Source organism: Benincasa hispida, chromosome 8 (genome assembly GCF_009727055.1).
Source record: "Benincasa hispida cultivar B227 chromosome 8, ASM972705v1, whole genome shotgun sequence".
In the NCBI taxonomy this organism is placed as follows: domain Eukaryota; kingdom Viridiplantae; phylum Streptophyta; class Magnoliopsida; order Cucurbitales; family Cucurbitaceae; genus Benincasa; species Benincasa hispida.
Window position 1 is genome coordinate 16,021,938 of NC_052356.1, and position 25,083 is coordinate 16,047,020.

At 37.1% G+C, this 25,083-nt stretch overlaps 1 protein-coding gene across 3 annotated transcripts in view; it reads right to left on the minus strand.

Annotated features, from left to right (window-relative positions):
* Window positions 1-21,105, minus strand: part of LOC120083041 (rab3 GTPase-activating protein catalytic subunit) — a 35,914-nt gene extending 14,809 nt beyond the window's left edge. Inside the window, exons 1-14 of one of the 3 annotated variants that reach the window (XM_039038544.1) lie at window positions 20,937-21,105; window positions 20,673-20,739; window positions 20,481-20,524; window positions 20,052-20,115; window positions 19,488-19,602; window positions 19,330-19,397; window positions 19,152-19,249; window positions 18,740-18,911; window positions 18,009-18,228; window positions 17,558-17,684; window positions 16,798-16,907; window positions 16,621-16,713; window positions 16,069-16,197; window positions 15,807-15,940 (exon numbers count right to left, since the gene is read on the minus strand). In XM_039038544.1, coding sequence (XP_038894472.1) covers window positions 15,807-15,940; window positions 16,069-16,197; window positions 16,621-16,713; window positions 16,798-16,907; window positions 17,558-17,684; window positions 18,009-18,228; window positions 18,740-18,911; window positions 19,152-19,249; window positions 19,330-19,397; window positions 19,488-19,602; window positions 20,052-20,115; window positions 20,481-20,524; window positions 20,673-20,732 — 1,434 coding nt within the window. In that variant the 5' untranslated portion in view covers window positions 20,733-20,739; window positions 20,937-21,105. Of the gene's footprint in view, window positions 1-15,806; window positions 15,941-16,068; window positions 16,198-16,620; window positions 16,714-16,797; window positions 16,908-17,557; window positions 17,685-18,008; window positions 18,229-18,739; window positions 18,912-19,151; window positions 19,250-19,329; window positions 19,398-19,487; window positions 19,603-20,051; window positions 20,116-20,480; window positions 20,525-20,672 lie in introns of all 3 variants that reach the window. The other 2 variants (XM_039038545.1, XM_039038546.1) reach the window with 2 other exon arrangements.
* Between the last annotated feature and the right edge of the window lie 3,978 nt (window positions 21,106-25,083).

Sequence of the window (25,083 nt, forward strand, 5' to 3'; positions counted from 1 at the left end):
AAATCTCGGACTTTCTTTCTTTCAAAATTTAAAGGTTCCGACTATATTAGATGCAGATTGTTCGCATACCGAGCCAGGCATCTCACAAACTCCCACCTCTGCAAACTACGGCGTCGCCAAGAGGTTATACCCAAGTGATCTTCCACTAGCGCACGTCTATTGTTGGCCCAGATGCTGCTCTGATACCAAATTGATTGTAGCCTAAGAGGAATTAAAAATAATGAGAAACTCAATCCAATAATAAAATCAAAGTCTTTATTATCGAATCAAAAGTTGCCAATACAAGAAGACAATCTCTCTATTCATGAGGAATTGGAAAAGCAAAACAGCAAATGATAGCTTGTAGAGAAATACAAGCTAATGCCAGTCTTTTATTTAGAAGTATGAGGATTGATTGAGCAGAGAATAGCGTTAATATTTTGTAAGAATTTATGTTTGCAATATTGAACTTGCGTTGTAATCAGTACTAAAAATCCCGTATCTAAACCCTATAATCATGTTTATTTTGCATTCAAAATATCTATTTTAGTTTAGCTTTGTAGCAGGAGAATCAATCGCATGCGTCTGATCCCAAACCATCGCAAAGTTAATCTCCAATGAAGACAAAGTTCGTCGCCATACCAGTGATCAACCAGTGATAGGAAGGATGATAAGAAAGGTGGTGGAATGCGTTGGACTTTACTATAAGAGAGAACAATAATCATCAGCACATATCTCGGGGGAGTAATCAATGAGGAATAAGATCATGATGACATTTCACCAACCACGACAATAAATGCAGTGATTCAGAGTGGGATTACCAAAAGTTGTCGGCGTTAAGCTCTAATAAATAGAGCCTTGAAGCCCAAATTCTAAAGTATCTGTACTTCTGCCTTGGTGCAGATTCTGTGATCACAGACGAGACACATAAGCAAGAAAGCTTTTGAGAGTTCATTACACTTCACAACTTCCCCGATTGCACGACCAGGGCTTCACCAGAGATAGATCTCGAGAGGACTACTCCACCGCTCATCCATTTGCACCACCGGCAGCCTTTGACATACATCTTATGGAAGCAGAGATTGCCTACTCTAGCCATCCATCTCTCCCCTAACCTCTGTATTGTATTACATTTTAGCTCAAGACATTAATACATTTTTATAGTCAATGCATCTCGTATAATTCGTTCAACATCATTTTCATAGTCTTCTTCTACCTTATCATCTTTTTCTTTCACCACAAGTGAGTTAAAGTGCAGGTTGCAAGAGTTCACGCATACTCAATCATGCGGCATAGAGATATGAGCGTCATTGTAGCCAAACACTATCGAGAGGTGTGCGTTGCTACGTAGTAAGGTGAAGTCATCCTGTTTGTTTAGTGTGAGGCTATCGCCAATGCTTATCTATGAGCGGAGTAGTTCATAAGCAACATGCCCTAGAGGTAAGTAGTAGAATTCACTAGCAAAGGAAAGCAGTGTTCTAAGTGAGAGAAATAACCTTAGTGCTCAACATAACCATGGCGTTTATAGAGGATATAAGCATGTAGCTGACCACCGAGAGGTGTGCGATGCGTTAGTTGTGGCGATTGGATTACACCTTGCATCCACATTAAGGACTTGGTGAATCTCCTTTCCCTCCAACCTTATTCTCATGCATCCTATACGCGTTAACAGTGTGCCACAATCTCTACCAATTCTCATAAGTCAAACTTCAATTGTTCAGTCTATTTAGCTAGGAGTAGGGAGTAGCGCACTTAGTAATCAGCTTCTTTCTTTTTATTTTTATTCTCTCAGCTCAAATGCATTACTATTACAATCATCTTTTAGTGCAAGTCCCCGTATTCGACCGTCGGATCATCCACGAGAAATTGTATTTACGTTAGACTTTGCGAGAGAGCAAGAAGCTTTATGACCAGGCGCATGGTCATCGCATCCACGATTAAATGCATTTTTCATATTAACGCTGATCAGCGACCATGACCATCAAGCATATCATCAACGCAAACATAATTGAAAGTTTCCTCGCATCACTTAGATCCTAATTCTAATTAGTTCAAAAACTAAACCTAAGTATATAAAAATAAGCTACACTTCCTCAATTCTAATAAGTCATGGAAACTAATCCCAGTCCTATCAATTAAAGGATGTTGTACCATAATACCCTAAATTATCTTAATCACTATACATCATTCTTCAACTTTTCCTTCATTAACTTGGTTGTAGACCAAATAATTAAGTCAAAATTGGTGTGCAATTTGAATGGAGTGCTAATACCTTAAAATTTACAAAGATTTGGGTTGTCATAACCTGGAGAAACTTGAAGGCGACATCTAGCAAATCTAAATTGTTCCCATTCTACGATGATACATATCCCCAAACCACAAATCTTCAAAGTCCGCAAAACATGAAAGATTGGATTCTATATATCTACCATGAACATACCTATTTCCTTTCTCCTATTTGGATCCACGCAGCGATTCTGTTCAGAAACAGGCAAGGCAGCGTGCATTCATTCCATAGTTGTACGCCCATAATTTTCCATGCTCAGACATTACGTTTTGCAAAGATGCCCTCCGAGGAGGCCAGTTGTTTTTTGGAAGTTTCTGTTGCTGACCCATGGGGAATACCTCGTCTCCACGGACCAGAATCCTCCTCCCAACTCCCAGGTGAATGCCACCGAAGTAAAAAATCCTTCAAAGACACCATCAGGATTCGCTGCTTTAAATGCTGACATATCTGTTTAAATACCAGATGTAAATGTTCTTAACTAGAATATTGCAGTTTTCACTATAACTATGGCATTAATGGGAAGGAAAGCTGAAAAACAAACACAATTTTTGTGGGGAAATAATTCATATATTGCTGATGCAATGCATAATGTAAAAGTTAGAAAGGTCAAGCAAATGTAAAAACTACATCCCTGGGGAAATTTTTGGAGTCTAATGGCTCCAAAAGTCTTGCCCGCCGGTAACAAAGAATCATTGTTACCACATCTTTTTCCACCAAGTCCCAACGAAGACACGTAACGGGTCTGTGTATTTAAGAATCTCAAATTTAGTTGTTTTACTCACGCACTAATTCTCCCTCACATCACAATAACTCTTTTAATATTTTAAGTGTAGAATTACTAAAAGATATCTTTATTAACAAAACACTCCTTAATTAGGATTTTTTTCCACAAGATTCCTGTTAATAAGAGCTGGCCAATGTAGATGCAGTAATGATAAGAAGATCATTTCAAAGTTATTACCTGAGATAGGATATCTTTCTCCAACTGAGCGACGTCACAAAAGTCCTGCCACAGAATACAAGTGTAATTTAGTAAGAATCCTCATGCGAGTAAACATAATAGTGTAACAGATAACAGAGTAAACCATTGTTTTGATGGAGAGAAATTGCAAGTGCAGAACAGTGTAAAATTCATCATATGGAAATACATACAAAGAATCAACAACATGTATGATTTAGACTGAGAATTCCAAATTAATATCCGCACTGGAACGTTGGAATTTATCTGAATCTAGAATTTTCTTCTTCTGGGACTATTTTACAGCTCTGACTGACAATGTATATTTAGTATATCTAGAAGTTCACTCCCCCAATCATGCCAGTCATGCCAGTGTTGCAGAAAAAGATGTCATCTTTTAATTAGTGGGGGAACATAACATGCAGTATGTGAATCTGTTAGAGCACTAACAAATGAATCGCCAAAGGTCCTCCACAGCTTGGATCGTTTCTTCATGCATGTTCCTGTGTCATAAGTGGGTACATCTGTAGAACCCAAATTAAAAAAAAAATAAAAACAGATAATTATTTAATTGCCCCTGGCGGAGCATAAGGTTTCAAAATGGGTGTACTAACATATACATACATGAACATGGGAGCTTGCAATGTATATATATATATGAATAGAAATAAGAGTTTGGAAAAACCTGTGTGAATGGAGCATGCATACTCTGGTATGAATTGAGAAGCATCATTGTTTCCTACTATGCCTGCTGAACTCGTCTCAGTTGAATCTGGAGACTTTTGATCAGAAATGATATTTAAATCTTCAGACTTGGTACTATCTTTTAACAGATTTACTTTAGATTCGAAATTCATCCTCTGAAGACAAATGGCTGCATAGTTTGCAAAAAAGAGGGGAAAAGGAGCGTTTTGATTTAGTTGAACTACAAGTCCAAGAATTCATGTAGATAACATAGCAGAGTTAGAAGCATGACCTAACCAATATGATCTAACAACAGACACTCTCATCTGTCTCTTTTAAACCCTGATAATATCTGCACAATCCTACAACTACCATCTATCCTGCGCCACATTGTGACTGCAAGTTTAAGTGTCTAGAGCATTAGTACGCCAGTAATGAACCAAAATATGAGGACAGAAAGGAATGGCCTTATTCACAAAAACATATCTGAAGTTTCTTGGGAAAAGCCGGTATATGTATATCATGTGCTGATATGAAATAAGGTCATTGACTGAGTATAATATCATATATGTTTTTCAGTTAAGCAAAACAAAAGAGCTCTCACTTCTTATATCACCTGTCAGATTTCCCATCAAAATTTCACCAGGCATCTGCCATAATGAAAGTCCTCGGAAACTGACCATCATCCTGCCAGTTCAATAATTTCAATATTCTTCCAAATCAACAACACAAGAGTAACTGGACAATGGTGGAAAGTTGATGGCATTGAAAATAACAATAAGAAAAAGGTAGTGCCGTTACCTCATCACGAGGAGATTCAGGATCCTGGCTCCCAAGACAATCCTGAAACTCCTCAAATAGATTAGTGCTTCCTCTGCGATGCATATAGCAGCTGCAGAGCCAACGAAAAGCTAAAAATTAGTTTTTTGTTCCCTTCCTTTGCAGTTTGTATCCTTTCTTTTAAATTAAAAATAACAAATGTTTCATTGATTAGATGAAATAATAAAAAAGAAGAAAAACTTGAAAATTGGTACAGGTGATCCAGCTTTTCATCAGGTCATTTAAGAGGGTAGTCAGTGAAAGGAAAGTAAAATATTTACACAAGTGCCTGAACAAAAATATTTCTCCATAATTCTATTGAACGGGAGAGATTTGTTGTGGAAAAATCTTCTTTTTTAGATAAGAAACATTTATTGAATAAAGAAAAAAGAGGGACACCAAGCACCTAAGGTGATTACAAAAGATCTCCAACTGGAAAATAAATGAGAAAGACTAAAGTTTCTTAAAAGGGTTCCCGATTTTGCACCAATAAAAATAAAAAAAAAAGCAGTAGACAGAACTAGATCAAATAAAATAATCTCTTAAAGAGACGCTATATTACACTCGCCCCACAAAATCCAGAGAGAAGAGCTCAAAGAATGGCCAACCAAACCGTTCTTTGTGCCAATGAAAGGTGCCCCACCAAAGAGAGTCAAGATGTCAAAATACTATTATTAGAGCAGGCGATGGACCACCCCAAAAGCATCCAAAATATTATGCCAGTTACGGGATGCAAAAGAACGATGCATAAAGCATGAGGCTTGACACATACTACACAATGGAGAGAGAGACATTATAGGCATACGGCGTGGTAGACGATCAGCAGTATATTGATGGCACCATGGCTAAGCTCCTAACGGAAAAAATTTTTAATTTTCTTAGGGTGTGATCCAACCAAATGACAAAACAAAGATCCTCGCAAGAGGCTTCGATAGAACCAATTAAATTCATTCCACGAGAGATTTCCACAAAGAACGTAGAAGAGGAATCAATAATCCACCATCAAGAACACACAAAACAAAACTACTGACAGAGAACAACAATAGAGATAAAGAAGCCCACTCATGTATTTCAGGCTTATTAAGATTACAACGAAGACGCAAGTCCAATAGCCTTGGATTCCGCAAGCCACACCTCAGCCACTTTAATATCAGGAAAATGAGCAAGTCGAAAACAAACGAAGAAAAGCCACAAAGAAACACCACCAACTAAGCCAATGATCCTTTCAAAAAGAATTTGGACCGCTCGTACCAAGGCACAAATTGAGTTACGAGAAGCAACCAGATTCAAAATGGCTATGACAGGATAAAACCACCATAGGGATTTAGCAAAAACTACGAATAATAGACAGGCCATATACATGAAAGAAGAGAGAATCTAGCCACAATAAGCTTCCTCCACAAAGCATCATGTTTCATGTAAAAACGCCAAATCCATTTGAGCCAATAGTGCAGAATTACGACATCGGAAATTACCTATCCAAGGTCGCCAATAACTTAGGACGTCAGGTAGTTTCCCAGTTGACATTATGTATTCATCATCACCGCGAGAACCCTCCCAAAAAAAGTCATAAAATCACTTTCTTCCAATCTATTAATTATCATCAGCAGGAGCACGAAAAAGAGAAAGATAATATGTAGGCAAGCTAGAAAGAGTGGCCTAGATGAGTGTATGCCTCCGTCCTTAGAGAATATGATATTTCTCAGTTATGGAGTCCTGTTGTATCCTCTCAATAACAGGTTGCCAAAACCTCAACGAAAGTGAACTACCTCCCAGGGGAAGACAAGATAAGTAGCAGGCCAATGACCCTTTTGCAACCAAAAGTATTCACCATTCATTCCAATTCTGTCCTCAGAATAGATTAATCCCCAACAACTCACTCTTAGAGAAGTGTAATAGACAAACCAGAAGCTTGTTCAAAAACACGAATAACCTCAAATAGATGTGTCAACAGCTGTCGATCAGCAATAAAGAAAGCAATATATCATCAGCAATTGTAAATGGCTAAGCGACAAAAGAGGAATCAATAATAGGGGTGTTACAACGTTCAGTTCCTTGACAAACTATGGTCCAACAGATGGCTCAGACAATCAACCAACAAAGATGAATAGAAAATGAGAGATGGAAGCCTTGCCTTATTCCACGAGAAGGGATAATCTTATCCAGAGGGCTGCCATTAATAATGATAGAGAAATTGGCACTAGAGATGAAACCTTGTATCCATGATCGCCAAAACTATCGCCAACACCTTTGGCCTGAAGAACAACATCCAAAAAAAATCCCAATCCACTAATATCAAAACTTTTTCTAGATCAAGCTTAATAACCACGAAACCAATCATCAACCAACTCATTTGCCATAAGAGGAAGCATCCAGAATCTATCGATTTTCCACAAATGCCAAGTTGATTCAAAGGAATGGTTAGAAGGAAGAACCTATTTCAAATGGTTTTGATAGAACACATGCAATAATTTGTATGCACAGGTGAATAAGCTAATAGGCCCAAATCAGAAACCAATTGGAATCACTTTTCTTGGGGAGATGGGACAAATATAAGTTCATTTAAAGAAGCATTTATAACTCTCGTATCAAAAAAAATCATGAACCATATTCATAACATATCCCTTTCATAGCAGTGCCAAAAAAATTTAAAGAATTCAGCTGTAAAACACCAAGACATTTTATTCAACCCAAGTGAAGAGACGGCCCTGAAAACCTCATCTTTAGAAAAACGGACGTTCAAGATCTATTGATTGGACAGTTGAAATAGGGTCCGTCCACTTAATAGGAAGGAAACGATTACCAGATTTTTTAGTGAATAGCTTAGAGTAGAAGTCACAAAATTCAGATTCAAATACTGTTGAAATTTATATTTTAGCCCTAAGGGCGTTTTTGTCTTTTATCACGTCTAGGGTTCTCATTGTTTGGTTATTTATACATGTTCTTGTATTGTGTACTGTGTATCTAAATTAAAAATAAAAAACTCTTTACGTGGTTTTTTTCTCACCTGGTCTAGGGTTTTCCACGTAACCTGGTGTTTTTTCTTTTCCCCTAACTTTTCAAGATGGTATCAGAGCATGGTGATGAGAACGTCGCTGGAATAGAAAAGATTCAGTCATCGACTCTAGTAGGGATGGAACTCCAAAGAGAAAAACTCATTGGTGCGACTGTTATAGAAAAGAATTCAGGGGTTTATGGGCAAAAAACAACCTACAATGATTTATCGGTGCGACGGTTAGTGTTCAAACAACAACAAACAAAAAAAACTACCTTGGTATCCACCTGGCTCGTCCCTGGAGGAGCTCACCTAAATATAATGAAAGGCGGACCGAGACTTAGAATTTGTGTCTCGGAGGACCGCTTGCTATGTTCTGGAGCGTCGGCATGGCAAACTTCAATACCAAATTTTCTGACTTGGAGCAGCCTGTTCATCTCGGCCATTACCTTCAACAGATTTCTACCATATACATTACCCACAAGCGGAATTTTCCGTTTGAATGTTAGACTCCTCGGACAGCTATTACTCACTGCCATGGTTTCTTGCAACTCTCACTCCTGCACTTTCATCATAGACGATTATGTTCTGGAGCTGTATGGCTCAATTTTTGTAGGAATTCCTTCTAATTTCGGAGTCTGATCCATGAACCTCTCAATGGTGACTAGATGATTGTAACTCCATAATATCTGCTTCTCTCGAATTCTGTGAGAAGGTCCAGGGAGGTTGTTCTCGAAGTGAGGAGGCTCTGGTGCACAAGTTCAGCGGATATCATCTAACAGGGCGGGAAGATAACGCGAGTAATAGCACTCCTTCGTGGGTCCAATCCCTCATGGAACCTGCGGAGGTTAATGGAAGAGGGAGGACTTCAATCATCGTCGTGCACTTGTGCGCTCATAATTGTTAATCATATATGATTAGTCATCGCAGCCCATACAGAATTCGGTAAGCGCTCCTCTCTTGTACTCACAGCTTCTGCTCGAATACTCATGCGGAAGCCTACTATACTCAGAAAAACTACTACTCTCGGTAGAATGAGGGTCAGAATCGCTATCACCATTCATATACACTGAGAAAACAGTGCTCATAGTGAAGTGACCAAGACACAGGGATCTACGTCGTCACGCTAACACTACCACTTCTTTGAATAATATATCACTGTTTGGTAGCAGGACGCATCTTGATCTCATATTCGGGGAGAGACTAGAATGTGCACAATTGCTAACTTCACGTCTGGAGACATATAGGATACTGGATCGGCCTTCAGATTCAAAGATTTGGAGCCACGAGAGCACAGTCGTATAATTACTATTTGTGTGCCTAAACATGGGATTATTTGTTACTCTGGTCTGGCTATGAGACTTCTGAAGTTTGATGATGTCTGCCCTTTGTTCGGTTGAAAGCCTCATGCAAACCTAGTCCGGATTCACTGCGGAGCAATATGATACCAATGCCAGTCCCTGAGGGTGAAGTTTGCCTCTAGGTCAGATTGGAAGAGAATCGAACCAGCGCTATGAATGAGTTGATAACAACGGCTAATACTTTGGACTCTACTGGTTTGGAGTCAAGTCATGGGTTCAGAAAATGACAAATAGAATGGACAATGAACCCTCCAATTTAGTGAGCAATTAGGCAGAAAACCATTGGCATACGAAAGATCAATGCTGGAAATTACATGGCCGACCTCCAAAATAGGCAAGCGGCGTGCTCCGACACCAAAATCTAAGTCCGAGTCGCTTCATTAGTGAAGTTGTTGGATTGGTGCCGCTCCAGGGACGAGCCAGGTGGATCCAGGTACGGTCGGAAGCATCACGGGCAGTTATTGCACAGTCAGGTACCTCCCCATTCCTTTAGTTTCTTTTGCTATGCAGGGAGATGAATCCTAGATTCTTGTTCTTGAGCAACAAACATCTAACTGGATCGTCTGAAACCAATTCCTTCTCCTATTATCCAAGGGCTGGAAAGGAGAGAATAACGAATTGCAGATGGGGTCATTTGCCTTCTGCTTGCAAGAAAAGGCACTATATCCCCACTTCAAGGACTGATTTTGCATAATGTCTTACATGTGCAAAAATATCCTATAATTTGCTATCAATCAGTAAGTAACCAGAGATTTGAACTGCAAAGTTGTGTTCTCACCAGATATTGTTTTTGTTTCAGGATCTGAGCGTCGAAGGAAGATTGGCACTTTGCCCCGACACAAAAGCGGGCTCTATTTCTTTCCGACGATGCTTCATTTAGGAGTTTATCTAGGAACTTGTTTACTATCTATCTCTTACTATTTCTAAAAACTGATTTTCACTTATGGCATTTTCGTTTTGGACAATTCAAATTTTCATTTATCATGAATATCTATTTCCCCATTTATTTCGTTTAATGTGAGTGTGTCATCATTGTCGTGTGATGTTTGATATCCGTCTGAAGCAGCCCTAGGGCGTCTTTACCTTCCACAACCCTACAAACCTTCGCGACCCTTTCACGCGATACATAGTGACGTTTGGGGCCCTTCGATGTCACAACGGGTATCAGGTAAACGGTGGTCGTACCTTTCATCGAACTGATCACACTCGTTCTACATGGGTGTTTCTTCTTACAGACAAGTCTAAAGTGACGACGGTCTTTCAACTTTACATTACCGTCAAAAACCCAGTGTCCATACCAAAAATCACCATCTTCGATAGGACAGATGGGCGTGGAATTTGTTAAATCAGACCCTTCGTGAGTTCTTAAACCGAAAGGAATGTCCACCAAAATTTCTCGTGCCTATACCACCTCAGCAGAATGGGGTTGCCAACAGAAAAATCGCCACCTCATTGAAGTTAAGCCGATCCCTCATGATACCATGCATCCTTGACCCTCTATCTATGGGTGGGATGCTGTTCCTACTGCAGCTTCATCTCATAAAATCGGATTGCCCTCCCGTTTGTGCTCAAATCCCAAACCCCCTTAGAAATTTTTAAAGAATCCATTCTCGTCCACTCGCCGTTATTCCCCGATGTTCTCTTAGAGTTTTGGGATGCACCGTGTTCGTCCATAATCATTTAGTCCTCACCAAAGTAAATTTGCTTCCTAGCGGCTCAAAGAATGCTGTATTTGTTGGTTATCGCTCCATCAAACAGGGCTACAATGCTTGTCAGCCTTCCTCTCGGAAATATTTTGTCACCATGGATGGTCACATTTCTGGAGGATGAAAGCATTCTTTTCCCGTTAGTCCTCTTCAGGGGAGACTTCGAGTGAAGAGGCTAACAACTTCCACCTACTCTGTTCCCTTAGACTTGTTTCCCAAACCTATCCCTGAAACAGAGAAACAAATGAACCTATCCTTCCTACAAAACAAGTCCTTGGATAACCTACTATCGAAAGCATCTCCGAAAGGAAATGGTTCCCGAAATTGTTTCTTGTTGCGTCCGCCGGAAGGTGTTCAAGAGTCAGAACCGGAACCGGCTCAGGGTCAAGGCTACCCCTAGTTCATAATGATAGATGGTGTGTTGAAAGGTGAATATAGGGGACTCAAACGTGAAGTCAGAGATTGGATGAACGTGCGAGTCAGGAGATGATGGCAATTATGACAGCGGCCAGTGGTGCTCAGGGACTGAAATATGAACAACAGATTGGCATACAGATCAACAGGTTTGACAAGACCATGAGAATTGAAGAGTGTTGATGCTACCTTGGATTTGCCGATAGCTCTGCGAAAAGGTACTAGGTCGTGCACCAAACACTCTATGACAAGCTTTTTGTCTTATAGTAACCTGTCTACGAGATTTAGAGCTTTCACCACCAACCTGGATAATGTGATAATTCCGGACAATGTGTACAAGGCTCTGAAAATTCCTGAATGGCGAGGTGCAATTATGGAGGAAATGCGGGCCCTTGAGACTAACAAAACATGGAATCTGGTTAGTCTTCCGAGAGGGCACAAAACCGTAGGGTGCAAGTGGGTGTTCACTGTCAAATACAAGTCAAATGGAACTCTCGACAGATATAAGGCCAGATTGGTTGCAAAAGGATTCACTCAGACGTATGGAGTGGATTACTCATAAACCTTCTCGCCTGTGGCAAAACTTAACACTATTCGTGTCCTCCTTTCTGTGGCTGTTAATCAAGACTGACCTCTCCATCAGTTGGATGTGAAAAATGCGTTCCTGAATGGTGAACTAGGAGAAAAGGTTTATATGAACCCACCTCCAGGTTTTGAAGCCCAATTTGGCAATTAGGTGTGCAAATTGAAAAAATCCTTGTATGGACTGAAGCAATCCCCTAGAGCTTGGTTCGATCGATTCACCACCTTTGTTAAATCTCAGGGGTTTGTTCAAGGGCATTCAGATCACACCTTGTTCACTAAAAAGTCAGCACCAGGAAAAATAGCAGTATTGATTGTCTATGTTGATGATATTATACTATCAGGAGATGATTCAGCAGAAATTGACAAGTTGAAACGACGAATGGCAGATGAGTTTGAGATAAAAGATCTCGGTATCTTGCGATATTTTCTAGGAATGGAGGTAGCAAGATCGGTAGAAGGGATCTCAGTGTCTCAGAGGAAATACACACTCGATTTGTTGAAAGAAACTGGAATGACAGGGTGTAAACCTGTAGATACACCTGTAGAAGCCAACCTCAATCTGATAGAGTCAGCAGATGATGTTCCTGTAAACAAAGAAAGATATCAACGGCTTGTGGGAAAACTGATATATCTGTCACATACCAGACCTGATATATCATATGCAGTTAGCTTGGTCAGTCAGTTCATGCAAGCTCCGTGTGAAAGACACATGGAGGCAGTCACACGGATCCTGAGGTATCTGAAGTCTTCTCCTGGAAAGGGCTTGGTTTTCAGAAAGCATGATGAAAGGTGTATCAAGGCCTACACAGATTCTGACTGGGCCGGTTCTGTTACAAATAGGAAATCTACCTCAGGATACTGTACCTTTGTGTGGGAAAACTTAGTTACTTGGAGAAGTAAGAAGCAAGCCGTCATGGCTAGAAGCAGTGTCGAAGCCGAATATAGGGCTATGAGTTTGGGTATATGTGAAGAGATTTGGTTGAAGAAGGTTTTGGTAGATCTACATCAAGAAAGTCATGACCCGATGAGACTTTACTGCGATAACAAGGCTGACATTAATATTGCACACAATCCAGTTCAGCATGACAGAACTAAACACATTGAGATTGACCGATACTTCATCAAAGAAAAAAAGGATAACGGTGCATTTGCATTCCTTATGTTCCGTCCAACCAACAAGTTGCGGATGTTCTCACCAAAGGGTTACCCAGACAAACTTTTGACACCTGTGTTAGCAAGTTGGGTCTCATTGACATCTACGCCCCAACTTGAGGGGGAGTGTTGAAATTATATTTTAGCCCCAAGGGCGTTTTTGTCTTTTACCAGTCTAGGGTTTCTCATTGTTTGGTTATTTATACATGTTCTTGTATTGTGTACTGTGTATCTGAATTAAAAATAAAAAAACTCTTATCGTGGTTTTTTCTCCCTGGTCTAGGGTTTTCCACGTAACTCTGGTGTTTTTTCTTTTCCCCTAACTTTTCAAGAAATACTATCACTTGTCAAAGGACTTTGTCCGTTTTTGGAGAGGATTTCTGTAATCGAACTCTTCCTTTTACGAGCAGCAACAACCCGATAGAAAAATCGAGTGTTTTCATCACCCTTAGTGAGCCATTTAAGTTTGCAACATTGTGTCCAATGGATCTGTTCTTGTGCCATTGAACACTTAATTTGTTCCCTCAACAAACAACATGTAGATAATTGATCGCCTGTAAGTTGACCAATATCCTCCCAGTTGTCCAACCCACAAAGCTAGGAGATAAGGGACGGCAAATTAGAAGCCACCTGTCTTTGAGTCTGGTTCCAATTACGAAGGAAGAATTTTAAAGCTTTCAATTTCATCATCAACCCATGTCCAGGCCACCCAACAATCGGATTATTGGCCCACCAAGACTCCACTAATGGTCGGAAAGAAGGAGTCTGAAGCCAAGAGTTCTCAAAATGGAAAGGGCACGGACCCCAATCAATATTACCGGCAATCATAGCCAAAGGAAAATGATCTAAAGGAACGCGATCTAACCGATGCACCTTAATTGTCTGAAGTAAAACATAACATGCAGAGGCACCAAAGGAAGGCTCTGATCCTTTTTCTTTAATTAACTAATTTATTTAGAAATTTCATTTAAAGCTACTTTAATTACATTTAAAGTCATAGTCAGGTTCTAGATGAGATATGTTCCTTTTCCTCCTTGCACAACTGCTGTTAACTTTTCTGGCAAGCATTAAGAATCTGAACAGTGAACTACAATGTAATCAATTTCCAGTAGGTATTTCTTGGTTGATGCTTGTAGAATCCAATCTAAAAATCCTGAGCAAATTCCCACAGTTTGTCTTCTATTTTATTTTTGTTAGGAACCAAGGTAGTACGGGATGCCTTTGTTCCACATTGGTTAGAATGGGATGACCAATGTGGTACTTAAGTGGCTTGGCTCTCCCACCCCAATAGCTAGCTTTTGGGGTATGGCTCTCCAAGGTACTTAAGTACCTAACAATGGTACTAGAGCCGGTTGTTAACGTTCCGGAGTGGAACCAGCTGAGGGTCCTGACCGAGTGTGGCCGAGTGTCTTCCTCCCAATCCCCTTCCTCGTGCACTCCTTCGATTTGCACTTATGCCCGTGGAAATATTTATCGTCGCAGCGAAAACACAAACCCTTGTCCCTCTTCTCCTTATACTCAACATCAAATAATTTTCTCAATGGTATTTCTTTATTTTGGGTTTCTGTCTTGACTGGTATGGTCACATTTTTCATTGTTGCCTCTCCCGTGTTCTTATTTGGCCCTTGGCCGTTGAGCCCAAGTTACTTTTCGATGGGCCTTCAGAGGGTTCTTTCTGACACGAGTCCTCTTCCTCTAGGGCTAACTTAAGGGCCAATGCCCTATCATCTTGAGTTTGGGCCTCTTTCATACATGCTTCTAAGCCCAACTGATGTTTGCTTACCACCTCCGCCTTCAATACCGGCTTTAAGCTGTTGAGAAACGCCTCTTGTAACACATCCTCCACCATTTCGGGAACCGTCGTGGAGTAAGATTCAAATTTCTTCCGATAATCCCAACAGAGTCCCTTCTTGCATTGGTCCAAACTGTTCAAACGTCTTCTCTTTCAGAACCTCCCAAGTTTTAATCGGACCTCGGGTGTTCGCCCATTGGAACCAGTTGACTACTTCTAAGGAAAAGGACACTACAGATACCTTCACTTTCTCTTCCTCGCTCAACTCATGTATATCAAAGAAATGTTCAGCCTGATATAACCACGAATCAGGATTTTCTCCGGAGAATATCGGCATCTCCAAATACTTATGCTTACTCCGGTCAATGGCGCTGTCTTTTTTCCTTGGGAAGTTTCTCCTTCCTCCTTTTCGGTCAGCTCTTTCCCTTTATGGGACCCACCGGTCATAACTGACCCATTCTTCTCTCGTTCAGTCATTGATCTATACTCTGGCTAACTTCGATCATCCATTCTCTCAGTGACGATAACTCCCTTTCCATTTTCTCAACCCGTTCGTCCATTTCCTTGCGTGTTTGCGTTGCATTCGTCCTAGAGTTATTAGTCTTTGATACCAATTTGTTAGGTACTTAAGCACCTTGGAGAACCACATCCCAAAAGCCAGCTATTGGGGTGGGAGAGTCAAGCCACTCAAGTACCACATTGGTCATACCATTCTAACTAATGTGGGACAAAGGCATCCCATACAACCTTGGTTCCTAACAAATTTTTAACAGCACAAATTCCCGAACTCTTCCTGCATTAACTTAATACAAGAGAGGACCTATAGCTAAGACCGCTTTGCCTACCACAGATATGATGTCACCCTAGATTGGCTTTAATACATCCTTCTAAGGAGTTACATTCACCAATAATAACCGTGAGTCAATGGCACAGTACACAAATATGAAACTCAACAACCCCCCCCAACAAAAAAAAAAATGAATTGAAGTTACATGTAAGTTGCAAAAAAAAGGCAATGTTGCACAAGGGCACGGAGAGTTTCTAAAATAAGTCTTCAGAAGGTGTAAAAATTACCATCTGCAGCTTTTGATTTATTAAACAAGTAGAAAGGTCAATCGAACTGCTAACTGGAATCCGTGGCAATGGTTGAACCTCCTCCCAACACCATCTGACTTCTCTAACAAACTCAACCCAGAGCGTAGCTATTGCTGTCCATTCATTACAGAGATCCATATATTAACAACTGAATGTGCTAGAAAGGTTTCTGCTATTCACTAGATTTTACATAAACTTTGATCAATAAACCAAATAAAGAAAGCCAGTATGCAAACCATACCACGTATATTGCAGTTTCCAAACCATAGAACATGTAAACAAAACTGTGCAAAAAGAGAATCGACAGGTGCAGCTTTAATTGCTTGAGAATTTCTATGCTCACCCTTGGCAAAATAAGGGGATTTTTTTCCTGCACGTGATACATGGATAATTATTTATCATACAAGCATCCACCTGGATCCTACTAATCATATCTCAGTAAACAATTATGTGTCTACATTGCAACCCCACCCAGGGCAGAATTATACCGGACACTGGTTAATGAGCTGCAAACTAGTTATAGTGAGAAATTTCTAAATGATTGTCATAAAAGGGGCAAATGAATATCACTGGCCACTTGTACCATAAAGAGCTACAAGTTATTTAAAAGATGCAATTGATTAAGATTTTCATGAATGCTGCGGTGTGTGATGAGCATATTCATTCTCTCTCTCTCTCTCTCTTCCACCCCACCCCCTCCCTTGTCAGGAAGACCAGAGCATTTTCATGGACATCAACAAACAAGCCTAACCTCCGAGGGTAACCAGGAGGGAAGGAGGAGGCAGTTTGATACCTTCGTGAAAGAGTTCTTTAAGTACACGATCGATGACGGTGGGTGGAGGTACTACCGTAGAAGACTTTAGATTATCCGAACCTGGGTTCTCAACTGCCAAACCAGAAAAGAGAAGAGTGGTGTATGTATTAAAACTAAACATTTACATATAACTGGATGGTTAAGAACAATACTTACCTGAGACGAAATCTTCCATAAATTGAGCTTGGAAGGACATATCTAATGCATCAATTAGAAGATACAGCTGAGAAGAAAATCCGACTCTGTTTCCGATGGTGTTATCAGTTCTAAATAATCATAAAAAAAATAAATGAATAAAGATTTCTAGACTAAGTAGAACTCCAAGATATCTACAAAAATCATTAGCCACCAGTACCACACACATCACTCTCCTACAATTTACACCATCAGACATTCAGATGAAATTTTATAACAGATTCTTGATCAAATTCCCATTCATTTAAGATCAGCAACTAAGGGAAAAATAGACAATTTAGGAAAATAATCAATACTCAAAGCAATGTGACAAACAAGGAAACTCAGAAAATACCAGTAGGATAGCAATGGAGCATTTAAAAAACTTCATTATTGAAAGAAATGTTTAAAGAAAAGTAGTCAATCATTAACAATTACAGGATAGTGAACTTTCTGCAAAAGCGTATATGGGTCCTTCTGTAATCCCCTTGGCTTATCTTAACAAAAAAGAGAGAACTAAACTCTTATACTGTCATACATTTGAACTATCTTATCTAAACATAAAAGTGAGAATATCATATAATAGCAGCTCCTCTCTATTTGTCAAGAGCTAGAGTTTTTCTTTTCGATATGTTGTCAAGCTTTCAAAATAATGGTACACCTTACTACCATGTTCACGAGCAGAGAGTTCATGGTTTCACAAAAAGAAATTATATACCCAACCAAAGATTGCGCTCCTTACATATTCGGTGATAGAATTGGAAACAAAATCCATTTCTTAGCTTCATGAGGTGAAGAATTTTCCAACTCAGCCATTTCCAAGGAGCTCTCAACCATCTTCTCTGACCATGAGGCAATCAGTTCAAATCCTGGGCACATCCAAGAGCTATTATCTTCCACATTAAAAGGAGAGGAGACCCTATAACATAACTTTTTTTTCATTTCATTTTATTTCTGCCTAAATGAAGGAAGATTTATTAACTTGGAATATTTGAACATTTAAGTTCAAATTAAACAAAATAGAAGGAAGTGACAAATAGAACAGAATGTTAAATCCCTCCCATTAGGTATTTTAACATTTATTCACTGTTTAAGAAATGATATGTCAGTATACCAGGTATCTTTGATTCTTATCACGTGATCATGTACACAAACCTCAAATGGAAATAAAGGTAATATCTCAAATATTTCACCTTTCACAGGATCTTCTAAGGAATACCACTCAGTCCATGGACAGTCATCATCCCATTGCACTTTCCCGTGAGTACCAATGGCATTTTCTTGCACTGATTCTATCGTGTCAGCATCAGCTCTGCGGATGTCATCATCATCAGATAGGAGGATTCTGAAGGTAAGCTTCATAGTAAAATGGACTTTGAAGAAATTCGTAGGAATGTCCGCTGAGGAGTAGGCCTTCAAAAAGAGCAAAATTATTTTGGGAAACTAAGAATTTCTTTAAGAACTCTAGTTTCTAACACACAAAAAATATGTAGAAAAAGAAAAGATATTTACAATAATGAGTATGGTAAAATAACTAATAATAGGAGGTTACATAAAGTTAAAAAATAATATTAAAAAATAAATTTTAAAATTGAATAAACCTATCATCATAATTCTTGTTTACTTTATTGGAGAAATACATAAAATGGGAATAATTCATAAGATGTGTCATACCTACCGGCTACCAGGAACAGGGACATAACTATAAAACCAGATTTGGTTGGTTAAGTACAAAATTTATTTGGACCTTAATTATTTCTCCTTCATGCTTTTATGAAGTAAAAGGCGCGATTAATAAAGGCCACTATTAGCAAAGAATCAATATATGTGCTTAGAAAAATGAGAAGGTGCAATAGTGAAATTTGAGAACTAAGGTAATGGTCAAGAAAAAATAGCAAGAAATACTAGCATCCAGAGAACTTACAAACTTTGAAACAAACAATTCATATAATCCTTCCAAATGCATAAGTTTTATTGGCACTTGGGTCCCAACGCGATCTGCTTCGAATCTCCTAGTAAAAGTTGTTCCCATATTTTGGATACCGATGTATGCTTTCCGAGATGGATCGTGCACTGGAACAAAAGCTGGCCAAAAACTGCATTCATAAACAAGAAATAGGTATCATCTAAGACACTATAGAAATTTAATATGGTTATTCGATAACAAAGTAACAAAGGTTTATGTTAAGAGCATAAATAACAATAAGAAACAAGCTCAGCCATAAATTATCACAAGATTGTAAGCTTTGCGAGTTTATTACTCCAATGGGTCGTTAAATATAATTCAACACTTCATCAAGAGTTACAAATAGAAGTTTTCAACAACAGTGCTCCACCTGGAACAGTTTGTCAATGCAATTGCAACTGCACTTAAAAGCTTGCTGGCCTCAGGTGAATCGAGAATCACACCACTAATACTTTGAGGAGCAATCACCTGGCAATAAGAAAATATCTGTAAAACAATTGAATTTATTAATATTTCATACAAAATGCAAGATATGGATTCAAACGTACCAAAAACTCTTGTACCCCAAAGCATAACTGTATTTCATGCAAGCTTAATTCCCAGTCCACAACTTTGCCTGTCAAGTAGAAGCCAAAAATGCATAATGATGGCTCGTCTACACATGAAACTAAACTTTATAAATTTTATGGGAGAAATTCCCTAGTACCATGATTGCTATTTCCAAAGTAGTATTCCATCGAATAGTTTTTATTATCACACTTAAGATCAGATTTAACCTTATACAGGTTAGTTGAGATTTCTAACTGAGTTGAACCCTTTTTCTGCAGACAACAAAAATAGCATGAAATTATTACAAATAAAATAAATAGGTCAATAAAATGAATAATTTTTAGAAATAAAAAGACACGAGAAAATTGCACGAAGTTACCTAGAATACAAAAATTTCCAGAAGCGCTGTTAAGATTTAAGAATAGCATATAATATGCAACATGGTGGACAGAAGTCATACAAAAACTCTTTTAAATACTCTGTTGTATTGGAAAATCCATCTTAATGAACAACATCAATAAAGGGAGGGGAAAAAAGGACCTTTCAACTAGATATCATATAATTTTCATTTGATTTCCTATCAAATAATGAGAACAATAATTTTTTTTTAAAATATCCATCCAAAGAAGCCGAGAGCGAGAAGAATTCTTTAAAATAAAAAATTATAAAGAAGAAAATAATGATGGTGAAAATGTAAGTCCTTCAGACGGAAATTACTTACCAACAAATTATTTGGACCATCGGCCATCCATTGTCGACAAACTGCCTCTATTTCAGATATGAATCTTAAGAGAAAGTAAACGTGACAATTAGAACAAGTTCGTACACTTAAAATGTTAAGGTAAAATAAATCATAATATCTTAGCCCATATAGAAATTGTCCTCTATTGAAGCGAGCCTTTCTTAATAGAAGACAATTTTCTTCAGTTTGAGTTCAAGGAGAGTTTACTCTACAAGTTGAGAGAGGTTTAATGCAGATAGCTCCTACTTGTACATTTTCTATCACTAGATTGAGAAAATTTCCGGCGAGTTCAATATTTAATCTAATTGTCCTCCAACCTAAAGTCTAAAGAGATACATAGAAACGACAAAGGACTCTATACTTCTATAAACTCGATTCATTAAGACATTAAGAGGTTAGAGAAGTTACCTTTCCCAAGTTGACGCTATGGTAAAATCATCAAAGTGTTCAACCTGAACCGATGCCACATAAATAGGGAAAATTAATCGAAATGCCAAAGAATTTTGCATCGTCGTAAGGTATAACGGACCAAAATTGGGGCAACATACAAAGCAAGATGACCAATGGAAGTTCACAGGAGAAAAGCAGAGAAAAATGTACCTCCTCGTCTTCCAGGGCTTCGTCTTCTCCGTTAGATTCAACCTTGGCGGAGGACGCCATTAGAGATCTGATAGAGTAAAGCGGGACTCAAATCATGCGAAAATTGGATAAATACATGCAGAAGTTAGAGAGATTTGTGGTGTATTGTTAACAATTCGAAAGATATAAACGAGAGTGATTCAAGAATTGTGAGGAAAGAGAAGAAAATCAGGAACAAAGTGGTTTGAGTTTGATTCAGCTGAAAGAAGAGAATTCTCAAATAACCTTCCTGCTTTTCAGATGAACTTTGAAAGTCCAGATTTCAGAAATGATAGAAAATGCGCATCTTAGTCATCAAACTGCTTTTGGACATATTTTTAATGTAATCTCTTGGATTTCATTTCTAATTCCTAAAACTTCAGATAGACCATTCTCACTTTGCCAAATAGTTTCGAAATGGAATATTGAAGATTTATGTAGATTTGTTTCTGAATTTTAAAAATACACCTTTTAGCTTCCAAGTTTAGAAAAGTGAGTCTATTGGGACTTTTTTAGTCATTGAATTTTTAAAGATAGGTTTAAAGGGTTCTTAAGAATTTTGTGTTTGATATTTTTAAAATAATTACATGATATTTAAAATTATAAAAAATTAGTTTTAGAGAGAATGTGATTTTTAAAACTTATTCTTCTAAATTAAGATCTCATGTAATTATTTCAAATGGTAACATAAAGTTATTTGATGGATTTTTTAAACCTATTTGTAAAATCCTAGAGACTAAAAAAGTTACATTTTGAAAACTCGTGGTCCAAATGAGTGTATTCTTATAAACATGGAAATTAAAAAAGGTACATTTTTAAAATTCAATGACGAAACACATATTTTTCAAAACTTGATGACCAAAGGGGTAATTTTCCCAAAATTATATTTATTTAATATGGTATTTGAGTCTATGAAGTTCATACCCTTCAAAACAAGGCGAACCAAAAAGAGCTTCCTTTTTCTTTTCTTTTTTTTAAAAAAAGAAAAGAAAAACTTAAGCCATGTTTACCAATATGAAATGAAAATTGTTATAATCAGAATGAGATTTCATTAATAAATTAATTGTAATAGGCCTAAATCGCAACCATAATTGGGTTTTTTTTAATCGTATTTACTTAGAATTGTGAATTTGTCACATTTTACTGTTACTATTATCATCATTGTCATTGCTTAACCTTAATAACAATAAACGAGGCAATTTAATAATTTGCATACTTTTAAGGTAGTAGGTCCCACATAATTTTTCACCACAATCAGAACACATTCCTCAATCAAATTACACGTTTTAATTACAGATTTAAAGGTGGGCCTCACAGTTCATTACAGACACATGTAAACCACAATAAATATATCTGGGACCCACTTTTCAGATTATTATGGATGGATTATGTTTCACTTGAGGTAAATATAACCTTGTTACTTTAAATCAAGAAGAACAATAATCCATTAGGTTACAATAATTCAAATTATAATTTAAATAATAATGATAACCAAGAGAGGAAACATGGAAGAAAAGGCTCATAGGTTTGATTTGTAACAAAAGAACAACAAACGAATAGAATGGAAGTTGGAAACTAGAGAGAAATATTACATGGAGGATCAAGTGCTTCAAATAATTTCAATATTCGTTAGAGTGGAAACAATACAAGTATTTATAAGTAAACAATAAAACTAGTCACTAATGCACTGATCTTAAAACTTGTCATTAATCTTGAAAATTTCTTGATTGTGCTCGGCTCTTTGCTCAAAAGCTGCTAGGTCCTCCCTCCCCTATATGTTGGTGGAATATGATTATGCTAATATTATCAAGGTTATTTCTTAGGTGGGATGTGATTTGTCTGAGTTGTTTGGTTTAGTCAAGGAAATTCGTTCATTGCCTGAGGTTGCTAGGGTGGTGTTCTTTGCTTGGTGCATGCGCTCGACGAATGGGATGGCACAACGCCTTGTTTGTGCAGCGATCTCTTTTGGTAATTTTGAGGTGTGTTTTGTAAATTCCTCTTCTTCCCTCTCTCAAAAAGTTGGATGGGATTCTTTTGGAATGTCGATTTGGTTCTCCTCTGCTTTCGGTGAAGATACTTTATTGTATGGATTCTTGTTAGTTTGATTGTGTTGTTTACCTTATATATATAAAAAGAGCTAGGAGGGGGAAGAAATAATTTGAAAATCTCCGTTGATCCTACCAAGCCATTAAATCATTCTCCTCTTATCTAGGAGACACTATTCTAAATTAATTAACCGATATAAATTAAAATAAAAAGTAATTTAATTACAAATTAAGTATGCAACTAATTCTTAACATGGTTGTCCTAGTTGCTTCTTCCACCTAATTTAATGCTTGTTTTTTAATTTGGCTTAGAATTCATTGGTTTTTAAGTGATGTGAAAAACTTAGCTCCAAGCAATTGTGAGAAACTCAAGCATAATTTTTAAATAACAGAAAATAAAAAACAAAATAGTTATCTAAGTACCTAACAAGGCTTTAAAATTTTTTCTTTTAGTTGGTTTTCTTTTTTTTCCCCAACAATTAGGGTGGAAATGATTTAAATCTCCAACTTCTCGATCAAAGAGAAATGATTCAACCAATTGAGATTGAACTTAAATTTTATAGTTGAATGATTTTAAATATAAATGGATGAGAATGTAAGAATTTATTTTTGTGCAAATATGAATATAATTTAATTGGCGTAAAGCATACACTATCAATCAAAAGATCAGACGTTCAAGTTCTCTCCTACAAATTGTTGCACCTGATAAATTAGTCTTTGCCTTTTATCTCTTTTTTCTTTATTTTACAATTTATGGAATGTGGAATCGAATTTCAGACCCCAAAAATTGATAAATACAAGTTAATGTCAGTTAAACTATGCTCGTGTCACCTTTGCTCTCATTGTTATTGCATAAGTAATGACAATTTGTTAAAACTTCGTTTGGTAACAATTTAGTTTTGAGATATTTGTTTTTGAAAATTAAGTATATTTTTCCTCAATTTCTTACGGTGTTTTACATCTTTTAAGTAAAATTGTTGAATTCTTAGTCAAATTTAAAAAACAAAAACAAGTTTTTTCAAAACTACATTTTTTAGTTTTCAAAACTTTGTTGTGTTTTAGAAAACATTGATGAAAAATAGATAGTAAAACAACAAATTTAAAGGTGGAAAAAGTGTTTAAAGACTTAATTTTCATAAACTAAAAACTAAAACCAAATTGTTACTAAGAGGAGTCTAAAATAATCATAAAGGAAATTGTTTTAATTGATAAAATTGTTGGAAAAAAAATCAAATAACAAATATCACTATCTATCCGTGATAAAAACTAATAGACCACTATTATATATCACTAAAAAACAGTGATATTTTGTTCTATTTGTAAATATTTTTGTTCATTTTACTATATTTGAAAACCCCTCGTTATAATTTCAAATTGCTTATCAATTACCCATATTGATAAGGTACATCTCTAACTTATTCGGGAAAAAAAAAATTTATTAGGTCCAAGATTAAGAGTGTGTTTAGAATACATTTTCAAGTATTTACTTTAAAAAAAATCATTTAAAAAAAATTGAAGTTTTTTACAACCATTCAAAATAGTTTTTAGGAAAAGAATTTAAATAAAAATGAGAGTTTTTAAAAATATTTTTTCTCAAGTCAATCCAAATAGACCCATAAAATCTTCGGAAAAAAACCATTACATAACATAGGGTGATTAAACCATTACCTCTAATAATATAGATGTCTACAAATTTTTAGAACTGGTATACAAGCGATTGTCGAACACCGACCTCAAAATCACATGTTCAATGGGTTTCTTCATTTTCAATTTTTTGTTTCAAAGATTATTAACCTATCCTACATTTTTCTTTTTTTTTAAAAAAATCAATTCCCTATCGTTCACAAAATTAAAAGTAAGATTTTATTTAAAATACAATTTTACATTTAGTAGATTAATGGATTTTTTTTTTTTTTTTTTTTTTTTTTGAAAATTGGAACATGTCAATTACCTATTAACACAAATTTTAAAATCTAAAAACTCGTTATATATTTTTAAACTTCAAATATCATTTCAAACATAATTGAAAATTTCGAATTATACCCATCTTGAAGATGTAATTTACAGTATTTGCCATTAAAAGAACAGTACAGTTTTTCTAAAGTTTGTTCCAATGTACTTTAACAATTCAGTCTTTTAAAAGTTCTCAAATTAATTTCTCATATCTTCAAGCCCTCAAATTAATTTCTCATATTCAACTCAGTGCAGTTCTAAATCCTGGTCCAGTAACGGGCCCAGTAGCTTTAATTGGGCCATTCCATTCCTTGTTGGCCCAATTGGTTGAAGTTGGGCTTAGATACTTGACGAAGCCCAGGTGTTGGCATCCACTTGTACTCAACCATTTTATT